General features: G+C 37.6%; 1 protein-coding gene across 4 annotated transcripts in view; it reads right to left on the bottom strand.

The window, feature by feature from the left end:
- Positions 1-896: 896 nt before the first annotated feature.
- Positions 897-25,493, bottom strand: part of LOC110450259 (glycoprotein 3-alpha-L-fucosyltransferase A-like) — a 111,973-nt gene continuing 87,376 nt past the window's right edge. For all 4 annotated transcript variants that reach the window (XM_021497707.1, XM_021497704.1, XM_021497706.1 and 1 more), the window contains exons 2-3: positions 16,815-17,912; positions 897-4,730 (exon numbers count right to left, since the gene is read on the bottom strand). In XM_021497707.1, coding sequence (XP_021353382.1) covers positions 4,370-4,730; positions 16,815-17,866 — 1,413 coding nt within the window. In that variant the 5' untranslated portion in view covers positions 17,867-17,912 and the 3' untranslated portion in view covers positions 897-4,369. The remainder of the gene's footprint in view (positions 4,731-16,814; positions 17,913-25,493) is intronic.

Here is a 25,493-nt window from a genome sequence, read left to right on the forward strand (position 1 = left end):
TGGTTATTAGTTTATGAAAGACAATACATTTCTTTTCTAAATGACATATATAAATATGCATTTCAACAGTATAGTACATGCCTTCCATAACGTCTTGAAAAAAGAAAAGGGGCCGTGTTTGCCCCGGTCCCCCCTACACATGTATTATACATGTGTAGGGGAGACCGGGGCAAGTCCGGCCCCTTTTTTAAAACTATATTATAGTTAACAACATATCATTATCTCAGACATTAGGACGTGGGAAATGGCTCCTGAGACGTTCTAGAAAACAAAATTTTCATGGGGGAGACCCCTCAGACCCCCCTTACGGGAGGGGGAAGACCCACTCCCGTACCCTCCCCCTGCTCGCGTTCGCGCTTCGGTGGGGAGGGGGCTGCCTTCGGCAACCCCATATCGGGGGCTTACACATGGTAAAGGGGCTAGCTACGCGCCTGGTACACCTGTTATATCCGGTCGCCAGTAATATGTTACTTGAAATCTTAACATGGAATATTGTGTCAATACATAAAACCAACAAACATAACAGTTTATATAATATAGATCATGGAATAGATTCGCCTCACGTCATAACAGTATATATTGTATAGAAATATGTAGAGAGAAAATATACAATACCTTCATATACATAATTTATAATAAGAAAACCATAATAAAATATTAACTACGGAAAAAATACTGCTATAGCAACGTAAGTAAAAAAAGTTTAATGGAGATTTGTTTTAAATCACAGAACGGTTCTCATAGGACCGTCCGTGAGCGACTGGAACATACCAAAAATTGGACTTTACTCTGAATACCATTAAATTGGTTTTTCTAATGTCAGGAAAAATGCCATTTTTAACGATCAATCTTTTAACGAAAACATCATAAGGGATTAGAACGGTGTAGTATGTTTTCACGTGATTATATTGTATGTCACGTGGCGAAGTTCTGAACTTAAAGACGTCAACTGTAAACGACCCATAAAACTTATTTCTGAAGAATTTCAAACATTTCAAGAACAAATTCAATTTTCAACGTGAAATCAATGAAGCTCAATTGTTTGCACAGCATCTAAAGAATTAAACAACAATATATACTTCTTGTCTTGATATTTTTAAACAAAACCAACATTCATCAAAGCAATCACATGATTAATGACGTCGCACAAACAATGACGTCACGCACTTTGTAAAACTCGAACACATAATTGATATTCCTCGTTATAACATTCCTAAGACACTTATTTACATGATATATTTGTTTGGAATGTTAACTTGAGTAATATAAAAATAAGATATAAAACATATCGTAGATGAGATCTCTTAATATACATTATGGATATGATTTCCGACCTGGAATATACCGGAAGTGATATCACAGAGACATATGGAACGTTACATATAAACGTGGTTATAGGATTGGTTCATTTTCTATCTCAACAATAATCCGTAGTCATTGGAGTTCATGATCAAACATACATCATTTTTCTCTCTGATTTTTAGGGAACATCCTCTTTTGACTACCGTGATTCAAAGACACTTAAGACTGAACCATTAGTTGCGCCCCGTACTCGTTCTAGGACCCGGTACCTTCCATTCACATCTTACAGAACTGGGGACGGCTGAGGTTGCTGTTTTTGTCGTTGACTCGGGGAGGATCCCCGTTACACATACTACATGTACCTACGTAGTACCAATGACAAGCACGTGTTATTTTAACGAATTGAAGTTCTACATCCTATTGATTATAAACACTCCTAGTGCTGTTCAGGTCACACACGTTTGTCCTCATTGTAAGTTCATCAATTAATAATTACGTTTCAATTACCGATAACCACGTGTCTTACCGTAGTGTAACCTGTATCCTCTGCCGATACCGACGACCTCAGCTATATGTTGTTATAGCCGCTAGTGCACGTTGTCGACAGTGACCTTACAATCGATTACGGGATTTATCTGCTTAGCAACACGTGTAAGTAATCAATTTAGGCTTAACGGAGACATAAAGCGACTCAAAAGAATTTATTAACCTTCCACTCGCATTATTCCATAACGACACGACGAACCTCATATATAACACAATGGGGTTCAATTTCCATTCGTCTTGATCAGGTCATTTTAAAAATGTAAAGATATACATATATTGACATCAATATTGTCGACAGGAGTTCAAACAATATTAATTTTGGAATGATGACGTCATATGAGACAGTCTGGTTTGGTAATTATTGATATCCGTGTCCGGCTAATGGCTCTCTCTGACACACGATATTGACACGGGTCGGACAAAGATGACCACAAACTGTAATATAAACCATCCCTGATGTGAAGTACGGATAAGGTCATTCTACATGTAAGAGATAAAGTATACAGGTTACTTCGAGCATCGAACCTCTGCTCAATAGCGAGACCCCGAGGCAGGATAACATTATTATGATACTCCCATTCATTACACCCAGACCCCTGAGGCAGGATAACATTATTATGATACTCCCATTCATTACACCCAGGCCCCTGAGGCAGGATAACATAATTATGACACTCCCATTCATTACACCCAGGCCCCTGAAACTGGATATCATTATTATGATACTCCCATTCATTACACCCAGGCCCCAGAAACTGGATATCATTATTATGTTACTCCGATTCATTACACCCAGGCCCCTGAAGCAGGATATCATTATTATGATACTCCGATTCATTACACCCAGGCCCCTGAGGCAGGATAACATAATTATGATACTCCCATTCATTACACCCAGGCCCCTGAAACTGGATATCATTATTATGATACTCCCATTCATTACACCCAGGCCCCTGAAGCAGGATATCATTATTATGATACTCCGATTCATTACACCCAGGCCCCTGAAACTGGATAACGTTACACTTTCATATTCACGACACAAATGCCCTGAATAAGGATACCATAACATTGTCGTATACATAACATCCAGGCCCCGAAATAGAATATCATATACACTGTCAAGACATTCAGTCCTTGAATAAGGATATCAAAGTACATATACACAACACCCTGGCACCGAAAGCATATATCATATCACACTGTCGTTGACACGACACACAGGCCCTGAACAAGGATGCCGAAACATTTTCATGAAAAAACACACCCAGGCTCCGAAATAACATATCACACACTGTACACAGCACACATGCCCTTACTGAGAAAATACAGTAAATAAACTAACAGTTATTATGTAAGCATACAACGTGTATCCCAGGAGAGATTTTCAAAAATTGATTCATAAATAAAAGTATAAGTCCAGTAAATAATGTAAATAGTAGCTATTGGTATACATACAAATAAACGTAATGAAAATGATATGTACTGGAATTCTTGATCACTTATTCATCTTTTTTTGTGTCAACAAATACAAAAATCCTGTAACCATTGTTTCATAATTCAACTGACAATTATCTACAATTTTTTTTTCAATAACAGTGTAACACCAATTTTAGCGTAGTTTAACTCAGCTATCCATTAACAGCTCAAGAATGTTTTTTTTTTATATTAAATATCAGTTCGAATATCTGACCGAAATTAGCCAATAAGCTGTAATGCTTACGGGATTAACTAAACTTGATTTAAACTGTTTTTATTCAAACTTGAAACCTGGATATGGATATCTAACCGAAACTATCGTAGATTCGGGGCAGGAAACGCAGACTTATGTTTCAGATAAATTAAGTGAGCAAAACTGCCATCAATCAAAACGCTTGGCTATTACCATACCAAAAGCATTGCACCAGCGAAGCGGTCATTTGTTTATGAGATGAAGGCAATTTAGGGATTATGCAAATGTTATGGGTCTGAAATATTCTCAATGTCAATAGTTTCGTAGTCATCAACCCATATTTACAGAACATTCAAACAGGATAATCAGATACCTTAATGTTTAAGATAAGGAAAGGGTCATACATATCTCATTTACTAAGGACAATATTATCAAAGGTCATCAATTCCTAGGACAGTATTCTACTGTTTTGGTCAGTGATGTTTTTGCAACTAATTCCTAGGATAGTATTATTTTGGTGTCTTCTAGGTCATCTACTGGTCACTAACTCCTAGGTCAGTATTCTACGACTGGTCACTCAATACTAAGATAGTATTCTACTTTTCAGGCAGCTTAATGATCTACTTGAAAACTTGTAAAATATGAAATTAACAAAATGTTCTTGCATCATAAAGACTTAACTGTGACTTATATGCCAATTATATTGGCAATTTGTTGAAATATGTAATTAATTTGTGTGTTTCCAAAACTTAGTACATTTTTGTTTTACGTATAACGTAACATAAATTACGTGAGAATTATGTCCCTTTACGAAGAGAATACAATTGAGAGGTAGTGCTGTAGATGTCGCTAGTAGTCATCAATGATGATCTTTGACGTCCGGGGACGATCCCTCCATTTTTCTTGCCCTATGCACACCCCTGGTCCCCGCCACCACCGTTCCAGATCCTTGTACACGGTTGACTGGTGATTTGGGATCTCGTGGACCATCGCGCACAGTCGGCACCAGAAAAAGGTGTTGACGAAGCTTCCGGTGCCTTTCCATTGGAAGTACTCGTCAAATAAAGCGTCATTTGTGTCCAGTTTATGTAAATAATCTGCTAATGCTTTGGGAGATTCGAAGTCATCAACATGAATGAAGGAGTGCGGAGGTGCTGCTCGTCTATAGTCCTCCGGGGCCGCTCCCATCACGATTGGGATAACGTCATGTCTGCAAAATAGCAAAACAAAACGGCTGTGAAATATTTTGGATACCATAATATGACGATTGTTAGTAAGCAGAGTAGGCATTTCCACATGATACGACTCCCTTCCTCACATTACTTGGACAACCCAACAACCGCGCTAACCGTGTGACATATGAGCATGACATAACTGGTCACGTGATCTGATGCCCCCGACCAAGGAACCAAACGTTTTTCTCCGACAGCTAAGGTTAATTATGACAGTTTCTACAAAAAGTGGGGCCACCGGAAGAGGCTGTTCTACCGCGTCCTAACGAGCGATTGAAGAGATGCTAAGGTATTGAGACGGTCACCAATAGGAGAGCACAACAGCAAACATACAACAGGCCGATTTAATGAGCATGTAAACACACATTTCACCTTTTCCATTTTACTACATACACATACGCAACGTGAGCACACGATCAGTTTACATTACCATATCCTTTGTCCCACCGTTACGCTGTCATACTCAGGACGAACATATTCTATTTTGTTGTGTGCATTTTTTTTCTTCTCCGAGCTCATTTTCTACGTATGTGCTCAGTTCCATAATGCCATACACCCTATCAGGTGCGACGACGGGTTTTATTACTCAGATATACTGTTCCTCATGAATGCAGCCAACTTCGTCGTGCGCTCTACGCGAATTTTAGGAACTGTCTGTGATAAGAATGCCGTGATTTTCTCTCTTGTTCGCGAGGACACAGTCCTTTAGCTGCGTTCTTCCACGTCGATTCTGTCGTTTTGTGGGATTTTTGTCACTCTTTGCACACCAATATCAATAAAGCTTTATGATAATGACTTAAAAATGAATGTTTCGTTTTGGTGCGGGCCACTCATTAATCTTCTTGTTTTGTGGTGTTTTCTCGTTCAGCCTTATCCTTTAGTGAAAAGGAAAAAGTGACAGTCAGATAGGGTATGTTGGTGACCTTCATATTGAACTTTTACCCATTAATTGTATGAGGTGTTGTCGGGACCAGTATTGATGTTGCTAGATACGGCACACAAACCTAATGTAACCTATAACCTGTAATCGGAACATTTCTAATTAAAGAGATTAAACTATCAACGGATATGCATTACCCCGGCGTAAGTGTTAGACTAATACAATTAATTTGACCAAGTTAGAAAGCTGATTGTCTTACACTTTTATAAACAAGTTAGGAATAGTAGTCCAGGATGTGAATGTAGTGAACACGCGTCCGATATATACATGTATAAATAAGAGGCCCAGAGGACCTGTATCGCTCACCTGTTTCTTTTGTTACACGAAACTGACATGTAGGTAACTTCAGACCAAGGTTGGTAACTATTACACAAGACATTTTAACATATCTTAAACGCTTCTAAAGATATTGTTGTTTGAAATCTCAAATTTTGATTTTAAAGCTTTTAACCCTAGTTGACCTTTGTCTCTGGCTACCACTTAAAGTTGACATTTGACCCGATTACTGTAATTAAGAAAAAGATTCACAGCTGGTCTTCATAACATACCCAGGTACATGTATCATGACAAGACCAAATGCTTCTAATGATATCGTTGTTTGAAGTTTTTAACATATTTGATCCCCGTGACCTTGAAAATAGGTCAAGGTCATTTAAATGAGGAAACTGTAAAGAACTCCATCCCAGGTACATACTGGCCACATATAATGACCCTGGGCCCTATGAAACTTTAGAAGGAGATTGTTAAATTTTTAACCCATGTTGACGTTTGACCCCCAACTAGCACTTAAAGTTGACCTTTGACCTCATGACTGTAATAAAGAAAAAGATTTGCACTGCTAGTCTTTATAACATACTCAAGTATCATGACTCTAGTCTAAATGGTTCTAAGGATATTCTTGTTTGAAGTTTTTAACATATTTGGTCCCTGTGACCTTGAAAGAATGTCAAAGTGATTTTAATGAGGTAACTTTGTAGCACTCCATCCCAGGTACATACTGGCTAAACATCATGAACCTGGGCCTTATCGAACTTGAGAAGAAGATTGTTAAAAGCTTTTAACCCATGTTGACAGTTGACCCCCGACTAGCAAGTAAAGTCGACCTTTGACCTCATTACCGTTATAAAGAAAAAGATTCGCACTGCTGGTCTTCATAATATACTCAAGTATCATGACTCTAGTCCAAAAGGTTCTTAGGATATTGTTGTTAAGGTTTTAACATATTTGACCCCTGTGACCTTGAAAGTAGGTCAAGGTCATTTTAATGAGTAACCTTTATAGCACTCCATCCCAGGTGCCTACTGGCCAAATACCATGACCCTAGGTCTTCCAGTTCTTCAGAAGAAGTCTTTCAAAAGAAAAAGTGGACGGACGGACGACGGACGCCGCAGTAAGGCATAAGCTCACATGGCCCTTCGGGCCAGGTGAGCTAAAAAATGAAATTTACCGTTACTTATTTTAATTTGATGTACATAATTTAAAACAGGAGACTACTTGGGGACCCGGGGAGATATTAGAGATTGTTCAATAATGGTGTGTCTAGTAGTTACTAAGGTAACCGGCATCAGCTATAATCACATAAGAGTTCAATTATTCTCCCATAACATATGATTTTTTTCTAGCATAGAGTTACTTCCCTTCTAAAGTAAGCCATATCTCATATTGATGCTGTGCATTTGTAATTCTCGTTCCGAAAATCCGAGTTCAACTATTGGAGTAGTTTTTTTTTCAAATACTCATATTTTAAACAACTTTAATTCTGTAGAATACATAGCAAGACATAAAAAACAAAACATTTCATAATACTGATAATGATAATGCTGGAACCCTTCACGTGTGTGATAACCATGTACGTCACATTATGCAGAATGTAGATCAACATATACCCTCCCACGGCCATATACACGACGGAGACGGGTCTACCTGTGTATAATCCACATGTTATAACGGCCGATCGACGGATTGGAATAATCTACTGAACATATTTGAATATTAAGCCGACCAAACCTTCTCTTACCTTCTAAAATATACACGTGTGACATGAAACACAGGGACACGCGAATTTGTTACGGCAGATATATATATATATATATATGTATGTTTGGGACTAGTTTAGGAGTTTAGATAACCGCTTGGTAAATATACTCATCACGGGGGAGTAATTTAACCGAGAGATTATTTAACCCCCTAAACCGTCCAATGTTATGAACATTGCACTTTAGTCTCCAACACAGCTGATGTAATCAATTCTCCTGTCCCTGTGAAAGACACAAATGACGCTGATACGTACATATCTCAATCTGTAACAGTTGCTCCAGCAATTGTAAACGTGTCATACTGGAATTATTGATAATGACAGGTGCGTGTGATAAAACGGTACTACGCTAACCTTGAAACCGACAACATCAATACCTGTACGGATAACCTGTCAAACGTAGCACCAAGTGCAGAATTAGAACCATACCCAGTGGGCTATGAATAAACAAGCTTTGTGCTAATTATATGGAAATTACAAAATGATATCGATAAACTCGTAAAACATGCCCTAACAGTAAAGACAGGCACACTAATGGTAGCTATACATGGTATAGGGTACACTCGTTACGTTAAACCGCAAAATAAAAAATAAGTAACTTAAATCCCCTTTTCCTAGGAACATACTTTTTGATAAAATGCACAGCATTGACAACAGCAGTAAATCGTGTTTAAACAGAGAATCAATAGAGTAACTAGTATCTATAATTACTTCAATTTTCAGCACAGACTGCCAACAATAATACGTAACATTTTCAGCAGACTTGTGAAGCTGAAGTAGACTTCTCGTCAGCTTGGTCTCTGTAAATGTTGTAAGATTTTGGTGATGGGGCATTTCATTTTTTAATGTAAAGACAACTCTATTCTAACATAAAATGTCTTTCTAAAAAAAAAAACCCCAAAAACCCAACGAAAACATAACAAATGCAGCATTAAGTAAGGAACATGCAAAATCTACCAATATTATCATATCATGGTCTCCACACTAACAAGTAATATCAACTGAGGAAGGAGTATGGAATGCCACAACTGTCTTGGGAGATCATTAATTACTATATTAGGTGTTTATGTCTTTATAGGCAGTAGTTATTATATTTATAGGCAGTAGCTATTATATTTATAGGCAGTAGTTATTATATTTATAGGCAGTAGTTATTATATTTATAGGCAGTAGTTATTATATTTATAGGCAGTAGTTATTATATTTATAGGCAGTAGTTATTATATTTATAGGCAGTAGTTATTATATTTATAGGCAGTAGTTATTATATTTATAGGCAGTAGTTATTATATTTATAGGCAGTAGTTATTATATTTATAGGCAGTAGTTATTATATTTATAGGCAGTAGTTATTATATTTATAGGCAGTAGTTATTATATTTATAGGCAGTAGTTATTATATTTATAGGCAGTAGTTATTATATTTATAGGCAGTAGTTATTATATTTATAGGCAGTAGTTATTATATTTATAGGCAGTAGTTATTATATTTATAGGCAGTAGTTATTATATTTATAGGCAGTAGTTATTATATTTATAGGCAGTAGTTATTATATTTATAGGCAGTAGTTATTATATTTATAGGCAGTAGTTATTATATTTATAGGCAGTAGTTATTATATTTATAGGCAGTAGTTATTATATTTATAGGCAGTAGTTATTATATTTATAGGCAGTAGTTATTATATTTATAGGCAGTAGTTATTATATTTATAGGCAGTAGTTATTATATTTATAGGCAGTAGTTATTATATTTATAGGCAGTAGTTATTATATTTATAGGCAGTAGTTATTATATTTATAGGCAGTAGTTATTATATTTATAGGCAGTAGTTATTATATTTATAGGCAGTAGTTATTATATTTATAGGCAGTAGTTATTATATTTATAGGCAGTAGTTATGTGATTATATTTATAGGCAGTAGTTATGCGATTATATTCATAGGCAGTAGTTATTATATTTATAGGCAGTAGCTATTATATTTATAGGCAGTAGCTATTATATTTATAGGCAGTAGTTATGCGATTATATTTATAGGCAGTACTTATTATATTTAAAGGCAGTAGCTATTATATTTATAGGCAGTAGCTATTATATTTATAGGCAGTAGTTATTATATTTATAGGCAGTAGTTATGTGATTATATTTATAGGCAGTAGTTATTATATTTATAGGCAGTAGAAAGTAGTTATTATATTTGGTAAAACTTTATATCCGGTCGATATGTCTTTTTGTCATCCTTTTAATTTGAAACACTCTTTCTGATTGGATATCTTGCCGGGGTCTATATTTCTATAGACCCCGCACTGCCGGGGTCTATAAAAGCACGTGCGAGGGGAGATAACTCAAACTAGAATCTCTCTTTATAACAACAAAGATGGCGTCTGACACAATTCACAGGATGAAATAGCTTACAAGCAATCTAAAACGACAGCAAATTCAACGAAACAGACAATGACGGGGCCGCTAGCTAGCTACCAAAATAGCCTCTAGATATATGGGACATTTTTTGAATAGTTTTCGGCAATATATGGGACATTTTCAATATTTAAGTATTTAAATATTCGGTAAAACTAGCGGCTGCCTAGTCCTGAATTAAATATTCGGTAAAACTAGCGGCTACCTAGTCCTGAAATAAATATTCGGTAAAACTAGCGGCTACCTAGTCCTGAATTAAATATTCGGTAAAACTAGCGGCCGCCTAGTCCTGAAATAAATATTCGGTAAAACTAGCGGCTACCTAGTCACGAATTAAATATTCGGTAAAACTAGCGGCTACCTAGGCATGAATTAAATATTCGGTAAAACTAGCGGCTACCTAGTCCTGAATTAAATATTCGGTAAAACTAGCGGCTACCTAGTCATGAATTAAATATTCGGTAAAACTAGCGGCTGCCTAGTCCCCAATTGAATATTCGGTAAAACTAGCGGCTGCCTAGTCCTCAATTAAATATTCTGTAAAACTAGCGGCTACCTAGTCCCAAATTGAATATTCGGTAAAACTAGCGACTGCCTAGTCCCCAATTAAATACTCGGTAAAACTAGCGGCTGCCTAGTCCTCAATTAAATATTCTGTAAAACTAGCGGCTACCTAGTCCCAAATTGAATATTCGGTAAAACTATCGACTATCTACCCTACCTAAAATTACAACGGTACTACATACATACAAGCGTTTCACCTGATACATTAGTACGGAATGTGATATAGCTATTGCGGGGTAGTCGGCCTATATATAGCAATATTTCGTGATACAAATTGTACAAACGATATCCAACACTAAGCAATGCTATACGAGATTTCACGATATCAATAACGTGTTTTATTGCAGTGTACTTCTTTATTATAACAACGTGTTAAGTCCTGGTCTCCAGCACACATACACACAAGCACGCACACATTCCACACATAGAGCCACGTCCTGAAATGATCTTAGCTGTTAATGGGAGATTAAATGGAGAAAAAACCCGCCAAACCAAAACAATTCAACCATCCTGGTATATATTACATCCGGCATGTACGCTGCACGCCACGTCCAGCGCCATTAAAACGTGCAGTTTACCGAGGTGATTTGAAGACTGCAAACCCCGCTTCTAACGGAACATTTAAGTAATATTGATACTACTGGCAATTCTATATTCAACAATTGAACATACATCGTGCTTTTTCTCGGTCTGGTTCAGTTTCTTACAAATCAACATTACTGGTATAGAGTAACGTTAATGAAGCATGCAGTCGTTCCTGGAAGGACCGGTATGACGAGTCATCTAGGATTGTCATTAGAAAGCAGAATACCGAGAGGCTGTAGGCATGTTTATACTTCAAATCAACTCGATCAGTTACCGTTATCATCAGTTCGGTATAACAGCGATAACCCTACCGGCAAAACTGCTCTTTCTAAGGGAGACCCTGCTGAATTTAGAGATTTCCGTCGGTAATATCGTGGTTATGCTGATCATCGCAAATTGAGTTTTACTGACAGCGGTTACGCATTCGTGCAATGACGGTATTCTCTAAAGAAAATTGTTATCAGATGTAAACAAGACCCAATAGTACATACCTGTTTCATTTATTTATAGCAACGAGCGACGAATCGGACAGGTACAAACGACCGAGCTGGACGGTATGAGTGTCAGTCGCGCGTAACAACGCCCTCTGGTGCAGTAATGTGATCATCAAATGAATAAAAAAAACTTTCAAATAAAGAAAACGTCACGAACGTCACCTTTTTGAGCTGAGATTGTAAGGCACTGAATCAGTTTGAGCTTCATAGTAAGAGTAGACAAAACTGATATCTGTTAACATGGGCCCTTTAACATTTCTATCTAAAATACCTTCAGTTAATTTTATCTTTCGAACTAAATATCGAAAGGTAAATAAATGAATATATATATTTATATTTAAGGACTATTTTGATTTCACTTCAGCAGTCCCCGTCCTGCTGCACATACATTACTGGGGTGATTGACCTCCCTTTGCGCGTGACTAATTGGCTCCCTTTGTATATGACTAATTTACCTCCCCTGCCTCCACGTTAACTTGGCGACGAGCTGGAGGCCAGTAGACAAGACATCGCCCTCTTGCCTGCTCATGTACGTTTTGTTATTTGTTGACAATGGCGTTAGGTGTAAACTATTAGTAAAGTGTAGACTAGTTTGTACGTGTATTGAGGAACCCAGTGGACATAAAGTACTTCGGGCTGTCGGTGTCTGTCTGTTTGGCGGGCAATGGGCAGGGAACAGGGACCCGTCCATAACGACATCGTGTATATCCCAAAGGACCCATCCTTAACGACATAGTATATATCTCCAAAGAGGTGTGTCCAATTACTGCTAGTATGAGATATACAATATTGTCCATGAAGCGTAATGTAGCTTCATCGTAAAAATATCTGTGACTCTAAACATTTCCTGCTGTGAAATATCTATAGCATTGATATTGTGGCCGTACAGGAATAACAACTCTAGCTTGTAATCAATTACTTCCGTATTTAAACCAAGTCGGTATATCGTTTAGAACAGCCCATGACCAATACTGACCTATGAACCTTCATCACACTATGACCGTTCCCACGTCAACAGACCTCTGATAGAGACTGTTTTTTGGAATATTAACAGATAAACCCAAACATGGTCTTCATTTTAGCATTACACTGCTTTGAGATGACATTCATAAGTAATATGAATTCCAACTGGACACAGATGCTCGCTAACGCTTCTTGCGGAATTTGCTTTATCCAGGCGGTATTCACATTGCTGATGAATACCAAATGACAGCAGTTCAATTACTACTTATGTTTACCATGTGGAATATGTTGATCTTACAGGAGTCTTAATTATCTTATCAAAATAAAGCATGTATGTATCGTACATGTATTTGCATACATTCCAGGAACGTTGTGTATATGGATATATATACAAGGAGTGTGTGGTATATGGATATCTATACAAGGAGTGTGTGGTATATGGATATCTATACAAGGAGTGTGTGGTATATAGATATCTATACAAAGAGTGTATGGTATATGGATATCTATACAAGGAGTGGGTGGTATATGGATATCTATACAAGGAGTGTGTGGTATATGGATATCTATACAAGGAGTGTGTTGTATATGGATATCTATACAAGGAGTGTGTTGTATATGGATATCTATACAAGGAGTGTGTGTTATATGGATATATATACAAGGAGTGTGAGGTATATAGATATCTATACAAGGAGTGTGTGGTACGTGGATATATATACAAGGAGTGTGTGGTAAATGGATATATATACAAGGAGGGTGTGGTATATGGATATATATACAAGGAGTGTGTGGTATATGGATATATATACAAGGAGTGTGTGGTATATGATATCTATAAAAGGAGTGTGTGTTACATGGATATATATACAAGGAGTGTGTGGTATATGGATATATATACAAGGAGTGTGTGGTATATAGATATCTATACAAGGAGTGTGTGGTACATGGATATATATACAAGGAGTGTGTGGTATATGATATCTATACTAGGAGTGTGTGGTATATGGATACTGTCCTAATGTGGTAGGGTTAGAGAGTGGTAAATTTTATACGATGGTTAATGTGTGTGTGTGTGTGTGTGTGTGTGTGTGTGTGTGTGTGTATGTATGTATGTATGTATGTATGTATGCTATTATATGTATGTGTGTTATTATATGTATGTATGATATTATATGTATGCATGATATACTATGTATGGATATTATATGTATGCATGCTATGATTTTCTACCCTATGCCTGGTGTGTATGCTTTGTATGTATGTATTTGCTTTAAAATGCATCCATCTATCCAGTTGGTCTGCCACTATAAAATGTATCTGAAGATTGACCTCCTGTTACACACGAAATGTGTGTCTGGAGTAAATACAAAATCTTAAATCTTGCTGTTTATCAGCTGTTGAACGCTCACTGTCAAGCTGTTACCCCATATTTCCAACAATAAAACACCTGTTGAACTCAATCATAGTCAACAAAAGGATCATTTGTTTACCCTTAGATATGTACAGTATGTAGTATTGATGAGACCATTGTTACCCAGGCAACGAGTATGTCAAACCACCAATCCCCAGTCCCAGTCAGTATTAGTATAGATTAACTGTCGTTACACGGGTACAATATGAGGCATTGATTTGGCAATTGTAACCACAGGCCTTATACGTCTATGAGACAGTAAATAGCTGAAGTCAAGACGTTATATTTCGTAGGAAAAATAATGAGGGAGGAATGTAGCGGAACTGGACTGGGTCAATCGTCGGCGACCAGATGGGTCAATTTGTACAGTGTGTGTCTATAGTTCGGAGGGTCCCGGGTTCGAATCTCGGTCTCGCCGAGAATTTTTCCTCTCCTGTTACACACGTTGATATCACTTTATCATAATATCCCTTTAACATTCACAATGTTTGGGAATTTCTTTAGGCAAACTAGAGAGTACCTATACGTAAACCCGTGTAATTCTGATACTTAACAAATCTTAGCGTCAATAAAATCCTCAATCTGGTGATAAACGACAGTTATCAGGGTCGAATCAATTGGAATATTTTTCACAGGTCCTTGAATTGATTTAACCCCTCCCCGAATTAAAAAATGTAAACAAACCAATAAGAATGTATATACTTAATTCTCCGGAGGATAGATTTTCTCCATAGGATTCGTGACTATATCAAATCGTTCACGGCAGAGGGCAAGTAGGCTACAGTCCAACTGTGTCCCCGGATATCGTAGCATACTGAGCCGCGCATGTCAGCTACCTATATTAGGTTACAAGTATAAAGTGCTGTGGCCAATATGGCATACTCATATCAGAGAGAATGTGACACAAACGGTCTCAATCACTGTTTCCCCCCAGCAATACAATACAGCCATACGCCCACTCCACATTTCGCCGGCACTATTCACTGTAGCCCAATGATATGCGTCCACCAATTGCAACCATTAAAGTCCTCTACTATGTATCTATCGTTGTGCTAAACCCCCCAAACTATAGACCTCCGCTATGTCGGTCTTTCCGGTCTTGGCTGCTGTGTATTGTTGTACTATACCCCTAAAACTATAGCCCTATTCTATTCCAGTCTTAGTTGGTATGATTAATACAACCTTACATGGGTTTGTTCCGTCGACAGGGATATCTCAACCGGAGTGTAAGAGTTTGACTGGTCAGCACGGACCAGACCCATGTAAGATTGTTTTTCCCATTGTTGCTAGGGAAAAGATTAATAGAATCCATCCCTGGTGTGAGATATGGAAAAGGTTACTCAAACCCGAGGGATACAATATTGAGCGGGAGACCTTAGGCTTTGACGTCATTAACAATTGCCATTCGTGCTGCATATATAAATGAGAAATGTGCGGACAGTTTACAACTCTACTAGAAGAGCAGCTGTTTTTACGGGTTTTAGGTAAAAAGCAAGAAATAGAATCCATCCCTGATGTGAGGTAAGGATAAGGTAATTCAAACCCTCGGGATAAAATATTGAGCAAAAGACCCGAAGCTTCCTGCTCAATATTTTATCCCTTGGGTTTGAATAACCTTACATCAGGAATGGATTCTATTAATCTTTCCCCTAGCAACAACGGGACCACCCTGAGAAGTATGTGAGAAATCGTTGTGCTATACCCCTCAAACTATAGCCCTCCGATATGTCGGTCTTGGTTGCTATGATTTTATTGGGCTATACCCCTATTCTATTCCAGTCTTTGTTGCTATATCGTTGTGCTATACCCCTTAAACTATAGCCCTTCGCTATACTGGTCTTGCAATTGGCTGCTGTATATATTGTTGCGCTATACCCCTTAAACTATAGCACTCCGCTATTCCGTTGAAACACTGCTATGTATATATAAAACTCCGAAAAACCTGCTTAATCCTTCCGCTGTGTATCGTTTATACCGTCTATCGTCCTCGGCTATTTCCACTACATCCGTCAGTTATACCCGCTATACCCCTCCACTATATTCCTCCGCTGTACCTGCCATATATGTAACTGGCTGTTATACTCGCTATATCCCTCAAATATAGCCGCTATATCCCTCCGCTATGTTACTCGCTGTTATACCCGCTATATCCCTCATATATAGCCGCTATACTCCTCCGCTATGTAACTCGCTGATGCACCCGCTATACCCCGCTATGTAACTCGCTGTTGTTATACCCGCTGTACCCTTACGCTATGTTCCTCACCACATCCCTCAGATATAGCCACTATATACACCCCTCCGCTATGTAACTGGCTGTTATACCCGCTATACCTCTGCGCTATGTTCAGTCACTATATCCGCTTTATCCTTCTGCTACATGACAAAAAAACCCCACAGAAACCCGTTCTCCTGTTAAGGTAAGTCTTGATCCCTCCTCTCGCACCGGGACGGAAACTTAGACACAGGTACAGACAATCTTTGTTGAACATGTTGAAAACCTTGGCATTTATCCTGACAAAGATGTTCGATATTCAAGACTTCGAATCAGAACAAGACGCTAGCCTTACATAGAAACACATGGGTCGACTGTTCCCGTAGCAATGTTCATTATCACAACACACAAGTATATAACGTGCATACTTACTGAAGGCCATTAACGAAGAATTTTTCTGTGATGTAGTCTCGACAGTTTGAATTTTCAAAAGCTAAATAAAATTTGTAGTCGTTATCAAGCATATCAAAGCACTTTTTGGAGTTGTGACGAGGGCACTTGAGGGGACCGCACGCCCCGTAAATATCCACAGAAATGTGTTTGGATAGTTCGGAGGCGTACTCGCGCCGACCGTTCCTTCCCCCACAGTTAGACACAAACCACGCTACTTTCTTGGTTTTCCCAGCTGCATAACTCTTATTTTGAGGAATAGTCTGCACTGCTGGGTCGAATGGCACAAATTTTTCATAAGGCGCAACAATTGTGGAGTCGTGCCGGTAGGTGGCAGTCCAGTTAAACACGTCCTTGACCGCCTGAAGGCCCGGCGTGTGGTACGGCGACTCCAGCATATACAGTATCCACACTTGGTTAGGAGGACGTTGGGTCCACGGGTGCGCGCCGGAATGGTGTAACATAACGGCGTCCGCCTCGCGCCCCTGTGACCTGTCGTCCGTAACGGTACAACGGTTGACGGGACATTTCTGATGCGTGAACTGTTCCTGACCCCTCCGGATATTCCAGTGTCCAACACCGTGGTAAAGCAATATGGTTTTTAAAGGCACATCTTCTTCATTTTTAGCTTCTAACAAAGACTTTGGTCTATGGCGCATCTGCGCGACAATCCTGTCGTCACTATAGTGATCCCATTCTAACCAAATCCCCCTCGGCGCATCTATTGTCAGACCAAAATTATTCCCTAACTCTTCGTGGTTCAACGATTTATTGGATCGGAATAATGGGTTCCGATTTTTTGCAGGTGCATTTTCAGTGGAGATTTTCCCTCGGTTTTTTGATGACATATGCGGATGAATCTTGCTGCCATCCGCACGAGGAAATGGGCGCTTTACTCCCCCATGACCCCAAGGTGGGTCCTGGGGCTGGTACATTGGCCCCCACAGGTCATGATGATATAGGTTGAATACTATCAATAATAGACCAAACACAGTGATCGCATACGTCACAACTTTCCGGAAGTGGAATCTCATCTTCTGAAGGCAGATTAATTCCCGGCATCCATCCGTTCTCAGCAATCTGTAACGACAGACATACCATTTAAGTATGTAAATTACATGAGTACATACAAATTCATTTGTAAATTACCTGTGTACATCATACATGTATGCATATTCAATATCCTATTTCATCATATGTGAATTACCGAGTACATCATATGTATATTGCCCAAGTCATCATATGTAAATTACCCGAGTATATCATATGTAAATTTCCGAGTACATCATATGTAAATTACCCAAGTCATCATATGTAAATTACCCGAGTACATCATATGTAAATTAACCCAGTACATCATATGTAAATAACCCGAGTACATCATATGTAAATTACCCGAGTACATCATATGTAAATTAACAAATTTCATCATATGTGAATTACCCGAGTAATCATATGTACATTACCCGAGTACATCATATGTAAATTACCCTAGAACATCATATGTAAATTACCCAACTACATCAATGTAAATTACCCGAGTACAATATATGTATATTGCCCAAGTCATCATATGTAAATTACCCGAGTCCATCATATGTAAATTACCCGAGTATATCATATGTAAATTCCCGAGTACATCATATGTAAATTACCAGATTTCATCATATGTGAATTACCCGAGTAATCATATGTACATTACCCGAGTACATCATATGTAAATTACCCTAGAACATCATATGTAAATTACCCAACTACATCAATGTAAATTACCCGAGTACAATATATGCATATTGCCCAAGTCATCATATGTAAATTACCCGAGTCCATCATATGTAAATTACCCGAGTACATCATATGTAAATTACCCGAGAACATCATATGTAAATTACCCAAGTCATCATATGTAAATTACCCAATTACATCAATGTAAATTACCCGAGTACATCATATGCAAATTACCCGAGTAAATCTTATATAATTACCCGAGTACATCATATGTAAAGTAATCATATGTAATCATATGTAAATTACCCGAGTACATCATATCTAAATTACCCGAATGCATCATATGTAAATTACCCGAGTACATCATATGTAAATTACCCAAGTCATCATATGTAAATTACCCAATTACATCAATGTAAATTACCCGAGTACAATATATGTATATTGCCCAAGTCATCATATGTAAATTACCCAAGTCATCATATGTAAATTACCCGAGTACATCATATGTAAATTACCCAAGTCATCATATGTAAATTACCCGAGTCCATCATATGTAAATCATCTGAGTACATCATATGTAAATTCCCGAGTCCATCATATGTAAATTACCTGAGAACATCATATGTAAATTCCCGAGTCCATGATATGTAAATTACCCAAGTCATCATATGTAAATTACCCGAGTACATCATATGTAAATTACCCGAGGACATCATATGTTAATTACCCGAGTACATCATATGTAAATTACCTGATTACATCATATGTAAATTCCCGAGTCCATCATATGTAAATTACCTGAGTACATCATATGTAAATTCCCGAGTCCATCATATGTAAATTACCCAAGTCATCATATGTAAATTACCCGAGTACATCATATGTAAATTAACCCAGTACATCATATGTAAATAACCCGAGTACATCATATGTAAATTACCCGAGTACATCATATGTAAATTACCCGAGAACATCATATGTCAAGTACATCATATGTAATTTACCCGAGTACATCATATGTAAATTACCCGAGGACATCATATGTAAATAACCCGAGTACATCATATGTAAATTACCCGAGTACATCATATGTTAATTACCCGAGTACATCATATGTAAACTACCCGAGTACATCATATGTAAATTACCCGAGTACATCACAGGTAAATTACCAGAGAACATCATATGTAAATTACCCAAGTCATTGTATGTAAATTACCCGAGGACATCATATGTAAATAACCCGAGTACATCATATGTTAATATCCCGAGTACATCATATGTAAATTACCCAAGTCATCATATGTAAACTACCCGAGTACATCATATGTAAATTACCCGAGTACATCATAGGTAAATTACCAGAGAACATCATATGTAAATTACCCAAGTCATTATATGTAAATTACCCGAGGACATCATATGTAAATAACCCGAGTACATCATATGTTAATATCCCGAGTACATCATATGTAAATTACCCAAGTCATCATATGTAAACTACCCGAGTACATCATATGTAAATTACCCGAGTACATCATAGGTAAATTACATCAATGTAAATTACCTGAGTACATCATATGCAAATTACCCGACTACATCTTAAATAAATTACCCGAGTACATCAGATGTAAAGTTATCATATGTAATCATATGTAAATTACCCGAGTACATCATATGTTAATTACCCGAGTACATCATATGTAAACTACCCGAGTACATCATATGTAAATTACCAGAGAACATCATATGTAAATTACCCAAGTCATTATATGTAAATTACTCGAGTACAATATATGTATATTGCCAAAGTCATCATATATAAATTACCCGAGTACATCATATGTAAATTACCCGAGTACATTATATCTAAATTTACCCGAGTACACCATGTGTAAATTACCCGAGTACATCATATGTAAATTTCCCGAGTACATCATATGTAAATTACCCGAGTACATCATATATAAATTACCCGAGTACATCATATGCAAATTACCCCGAGTACATCTTATGTAAATTACCCGAGTACATCATATGTAAAGTAATCATATATAATCATATGTAAATTACCCGAGTACATCATATGTAAATTACCCGAGTGCATCATATGTAAATTACCTGAGTACATCATATGTAAATTACCCGAGTACATCTTATATAAATTACCCGAGTACATCATATGTAAAGTAATCATATATAATCATATGTAAATTACCCGAGTACATCATATGTAAATTACCCGAGTGCATCATATGTAAATTACCTGAGTACATCATATGTAAATTACCCATGTCATCATAGGTAAATTACCCAATTACATCAATGTAAATTACCCGAGTACAATATATGTATATTGACCAAGTCATCATATGTAAATTACCCGCGTACATCATATGTAAATTCCCAAGTACATCATATGTAAACTACCCGAGAACATCATATGTAAATTACCCAAGTCATCATATGTAAATTACCGAATTACATCAATGTAAATTACCCGAGTATAATATATGTCCTGGTGTTCTGACGCTGTGGTATATTTTGTCCTGGTGTGTTGACGCTGTGGTATATTTTGTCCTGGTGTGTTGACGCTGTGGTATATTTTGTCCTGGTGTGTTGACGCTGTGGTATATTTAATGCTTGTGTGATGACGCTGTGGTATATTTTGTCCTGGTATGTTGACGCTGTGGTATATCTTATGCTTGTGTGATGACGCTGCGGTATATTTTGTCCTGGTGTGTTGACGCTGTGGTATATCTTATGCTTGTGTGATGACGCTGCGGTATATTTTGTCCTGGTGTGTTGATGCTGTGGTAACATTTATGCAACTGTGTAGACGCTTTGTATATATTTTTTCGTACTGACGCTGTAGTATATTTTGTGTTTGTATGTTGACGCTGTAGTATATTTTGTTTTTGTATGTTGACGCTGTAGTATATTTTGTCCTGGTGTGTTGACGCTGTAGTATATTTTGTCCTGGTGTGTTGACGCTGTAGTATATTTTGTTTATGTATGTTGACGCTGTGGTATATTTTGTCCTGGTGTGTTGACGCTGTAGTATATTTTGTCCTGGTGTGTTGACGCTGAAGTATATTTTTATTTTTGTATCTTAACGCCGTGGTTTATTTTGTTATTGTACATGTATGTTGACGCTGTGGTATATTTTTTCCTGACGTGTTGACGCTGCGATATATTTTGTCCTGGTATGTTGACGTTGCGATACATTTTTTCCTGGTGTGTTGACGCTGCGATAATTTGTCCTGGTGTGTTGACGCTGTGGTATATTTTGTCCTGGTGTGTTGACGCTGCGATAATTTGTCCTGGTGTGTTGACGCTGCGATAATTTGTCCTGGTGTGTTGACGCTGCTATAATTTGTCCTGGTGTGTTGACGCTGTGGTATATTTTGTCCTGGTGTGTTGACGCTTTGGTATATTTTGTCCTTGTGTGTTGACGCTGTGGTATATTTTGTCCTGGTGTGTTGGCACTTTGAGATAGCAGGCACAGTGACAAGGAATGGCTTACTTTGATATTTTGGAAGTGACGCTTAAAATTTAGGTTGAAATCTGTCCAGAAGCTTGGCGAAGGATAACCCAACACTGGAACGACAAACGGACCGACTGACGGACGGAGCAACACCACATAAGAACACTGCGGTACCTTGTATAACGTGATGTAATAACATATAAACAGCTTGCTTGTTTGTCCGCTGGGAAATTCAATATATTCCTGCTTACAATTCGACCATTTATCATACATAATAGTAGAAGACTTTTATACAATTTCATAGATCTACGAGTGTAACAGATTTTCATGCTGTTCAGTCAATCGTACTGACCGTATTTATTTAGTTCCACACATACCATGATGCTTAAGTCAATACCAGGGACACAGATTAAATGCCAACATAGCACTGTTACTATATATACTGTCCAGTTTTGTTTGCGTCAAACTGGTCTCCTCAATACTAATGGACCTCAGAGATAAATACTCTTGAAGACTGTCAACAATTCTACCGTGATCAGATAGCCGAAACTTAACAAACCTGAGACGAAGAGAGGTCCGAGGATCATACCGTAATAGGACAACTTATATAGCACGATTAGTTTGGTAGTACAGCTGTAATATAAACTTGCAAAAATAACACGCTATATTTGCACTCCGACAAACTATTGTATAATATAACCGCTGTAACTTTGTTACGTCATGTTCATTGATAAAAACACAAAAAGGTAAAAAAAAATCACAGGATTTGTAGTCGACGTTGTGCTAACTGAACCAGGAAGTCGTCTTACCACATTTCAACCGAACAGTTATCGATCTGGTGTGTTAGCACTTAAAGTAAGGGTCCCGGCTTCCGGTCAGGACGATATCAATTCTAAGTACGTCTGTGGAAATATAACGTAGGGTCACTGACAGCAGCATAAACTGAACAGTCAACAATGATAAAGTCAGTAAGCCGGATAGAATATATAACCCTATAGTGGTATTTCAAAAGTGTGTTTAGGTGAGTAGGAAATAGTGTACTAGTCCGGAGTCTTCCACTAGTATACGCCAAATGTTTTACATACCTTAGGCAAAACATCGACCTATTCAAATGGCATATCGGTAACATATGACATTGGGTATGTATAAGAGGCCCAACATTTATCACATAACTATAAACAACCCAGGTAAAATGTATACGTTGTAGCAAGCAAGGTTACACTACAGGTTGTAGTCTTGTATGTATAACCTATAGCTATATGCTGTATTAAATTTGGTAAATAAATAACTTGAAACTTGAACAGGTGAGTCCGGGTATTTCATTTAACAACCTGAAAACCTCGGGGAAAATACCAGGTGAATACCTGTATTATTACTCCAGGGCTTCCGTATCTTAATAAATCATTACAGTTTTTAAATATATGTTATCCCTGGATGACGCTGAAAAGGAGGATCATATCATCACAATAATATGTTTTGACACAGCAAACCCTCGACGAAACCAGTGATCCGTGTCAATACCCTCCCTTCCCCTTACAGGTACTCGGAACCAGTGATCCGTGTCAATCCCCCTCCTTTCCCCTTACAGGTACTCGGAACCAGTGATCCGTGTCAATCCCCCTCCTTTCCCCTTAAAGGTACTCGAAACCTTATAATATACCATCTGGTGCATTCGTACACTTCAATAGTTCTTAGTATTGAGTATCCCAGGAAACCGACACCCGTGTCACTAGCTTCCATATCTATGGTGGCATATTTCTGCCATCGTGTTATTCTAGGTCGCGTTACGGTAACACGACTTGTCGAGATAATTATGTCGACAAGTCGTGTTATTTCATTTCATTAACGCGACGTTTCACCAAATTATGTCGACCTGTCGCGATAATTTATCACGACTGGTCAAGTTAGATTATCACGGATCTCGACCTAAATTTTGCTTTTGCCCAGATATGCCATCTAGTTAGTTTTTGCCGCTATAAGTTATAAATAGACACTCGGTCATTCCGGAACATCTCGGGATTTACGCTATACTCTATGTATTGCTGGCTAGTACCTTGCAGTGAGCAGCCGCAGCAAGTCGAACATACACGTAAGTACAAATGTAGGAACAGAAACTGTTGTTTCATCGTGTGATATCCATAAAACAATGCAATCTAATGATTAATGGTGTTAGTCATTATCATGTGTTCCTATCACCATATTTACTAATGCATGAACAGACACAGCCACAGGGGCTCGTTACATGTACAAAATGGCTAGAGCTCACATAGGCTTAACCTTAAGGCTATGTGCCTAAACTTATAAGGCTACATATCATAAATGGGAAGAAGTCGAAAATGTTAATTGGTTACAGGCGGACGTTGCACGACGTCGGACGAAAAAGACACAAAAAAACCAGAGAAATATATTATATAACTGATTTATAGACAACAACATGTTGTTTGGGCTATAACAGGAATTAGCTTTTTTTCCTTAACTTGAATTGGTAATTTTCTTGATATACATGTAATAAATGTATATTATATATGGTATTCAATTGATGTTAATGTAGTGTAGTAGATCTACTATAACCATGGAACTATTTTTTTTCTGATTTCCTTTATTTTATCATGAATCTAGGCCATCAGGACCTAGTAATGGCTTCTAAAGCGTTCAGGGTTTGGACGAAGGACAAGCAAAGAGGGAAACTAATTTCTGCCAACAAGTTGGATGAGATGTTGATGAAAAGTAAGTTTAATAAAACAGTATATTTAAATTTGTATAAAATCATCAGAAATTAAAGGTAAGAAAAATGCTTCAACTTTAAAACAGGTGAAAAATATGCATTGTACCTGTAAAAATAGGTCATTATATATAAACACAAGTAACTCTATTGGAGTGTTGATTCAGAATGTATGCAATAAACAGACATCAAATCCAAATGTCATACATTCTTAAATATTAAATAAATTATTGCTGTGTTTCCACTAACCACACCACAGGGTCCTGCAAATCAATTATATATAGACCTAATCCTGATGTGTTGGAGTAAAGGGGTTGAGACATTCAGTAATCCATAATAATGGTTTTCCCTCTAAAATATCTAGTAATATTATACTCAATACACATCAGGATAGGTCTGTACATACATAAATACCGGTAACTGTGACTCACTAATTGGTACTCAGGCCCCTGTAAATACATTTTTGTCCAACCCTGCAGTTTTATTTTCATTTTCTTGGAAGGCCTAGTTCATTTCCTTCTCTATAATGTTAATGACAAGAGGCCCAACAACCTATGTAAATGGTCACTTGTCAAAAGTTCCATCAGTAGATTTGCCTGTTTATAATCATGTTTTATTAGGAGAGGCAGGGGGTCTGCTGCCCCTGGCAACTAATTATCATACAGTATATGTTACATTTTTGAGTCACATAAGAGTTTGGTCCTCAGGAAATAAATGAAAT

This window comes from Mizuhopecten yessoensis, unplaced genomic scaffold, assembly GCF_002113885.1.
Source record: "Mizuhopecten yessoensis strain PY_sf001 unplaced genomic scaffold, ASM211388v2 scaffold5141, whole genome shotgun sequence".
Taxonomy (NCBI): Eukaryota; Metazoa; Mollusca; class Bivalvia; order Pectinida; family Pectinidae; genus Mizuhopecten; species Mizuhopecten yessoensis.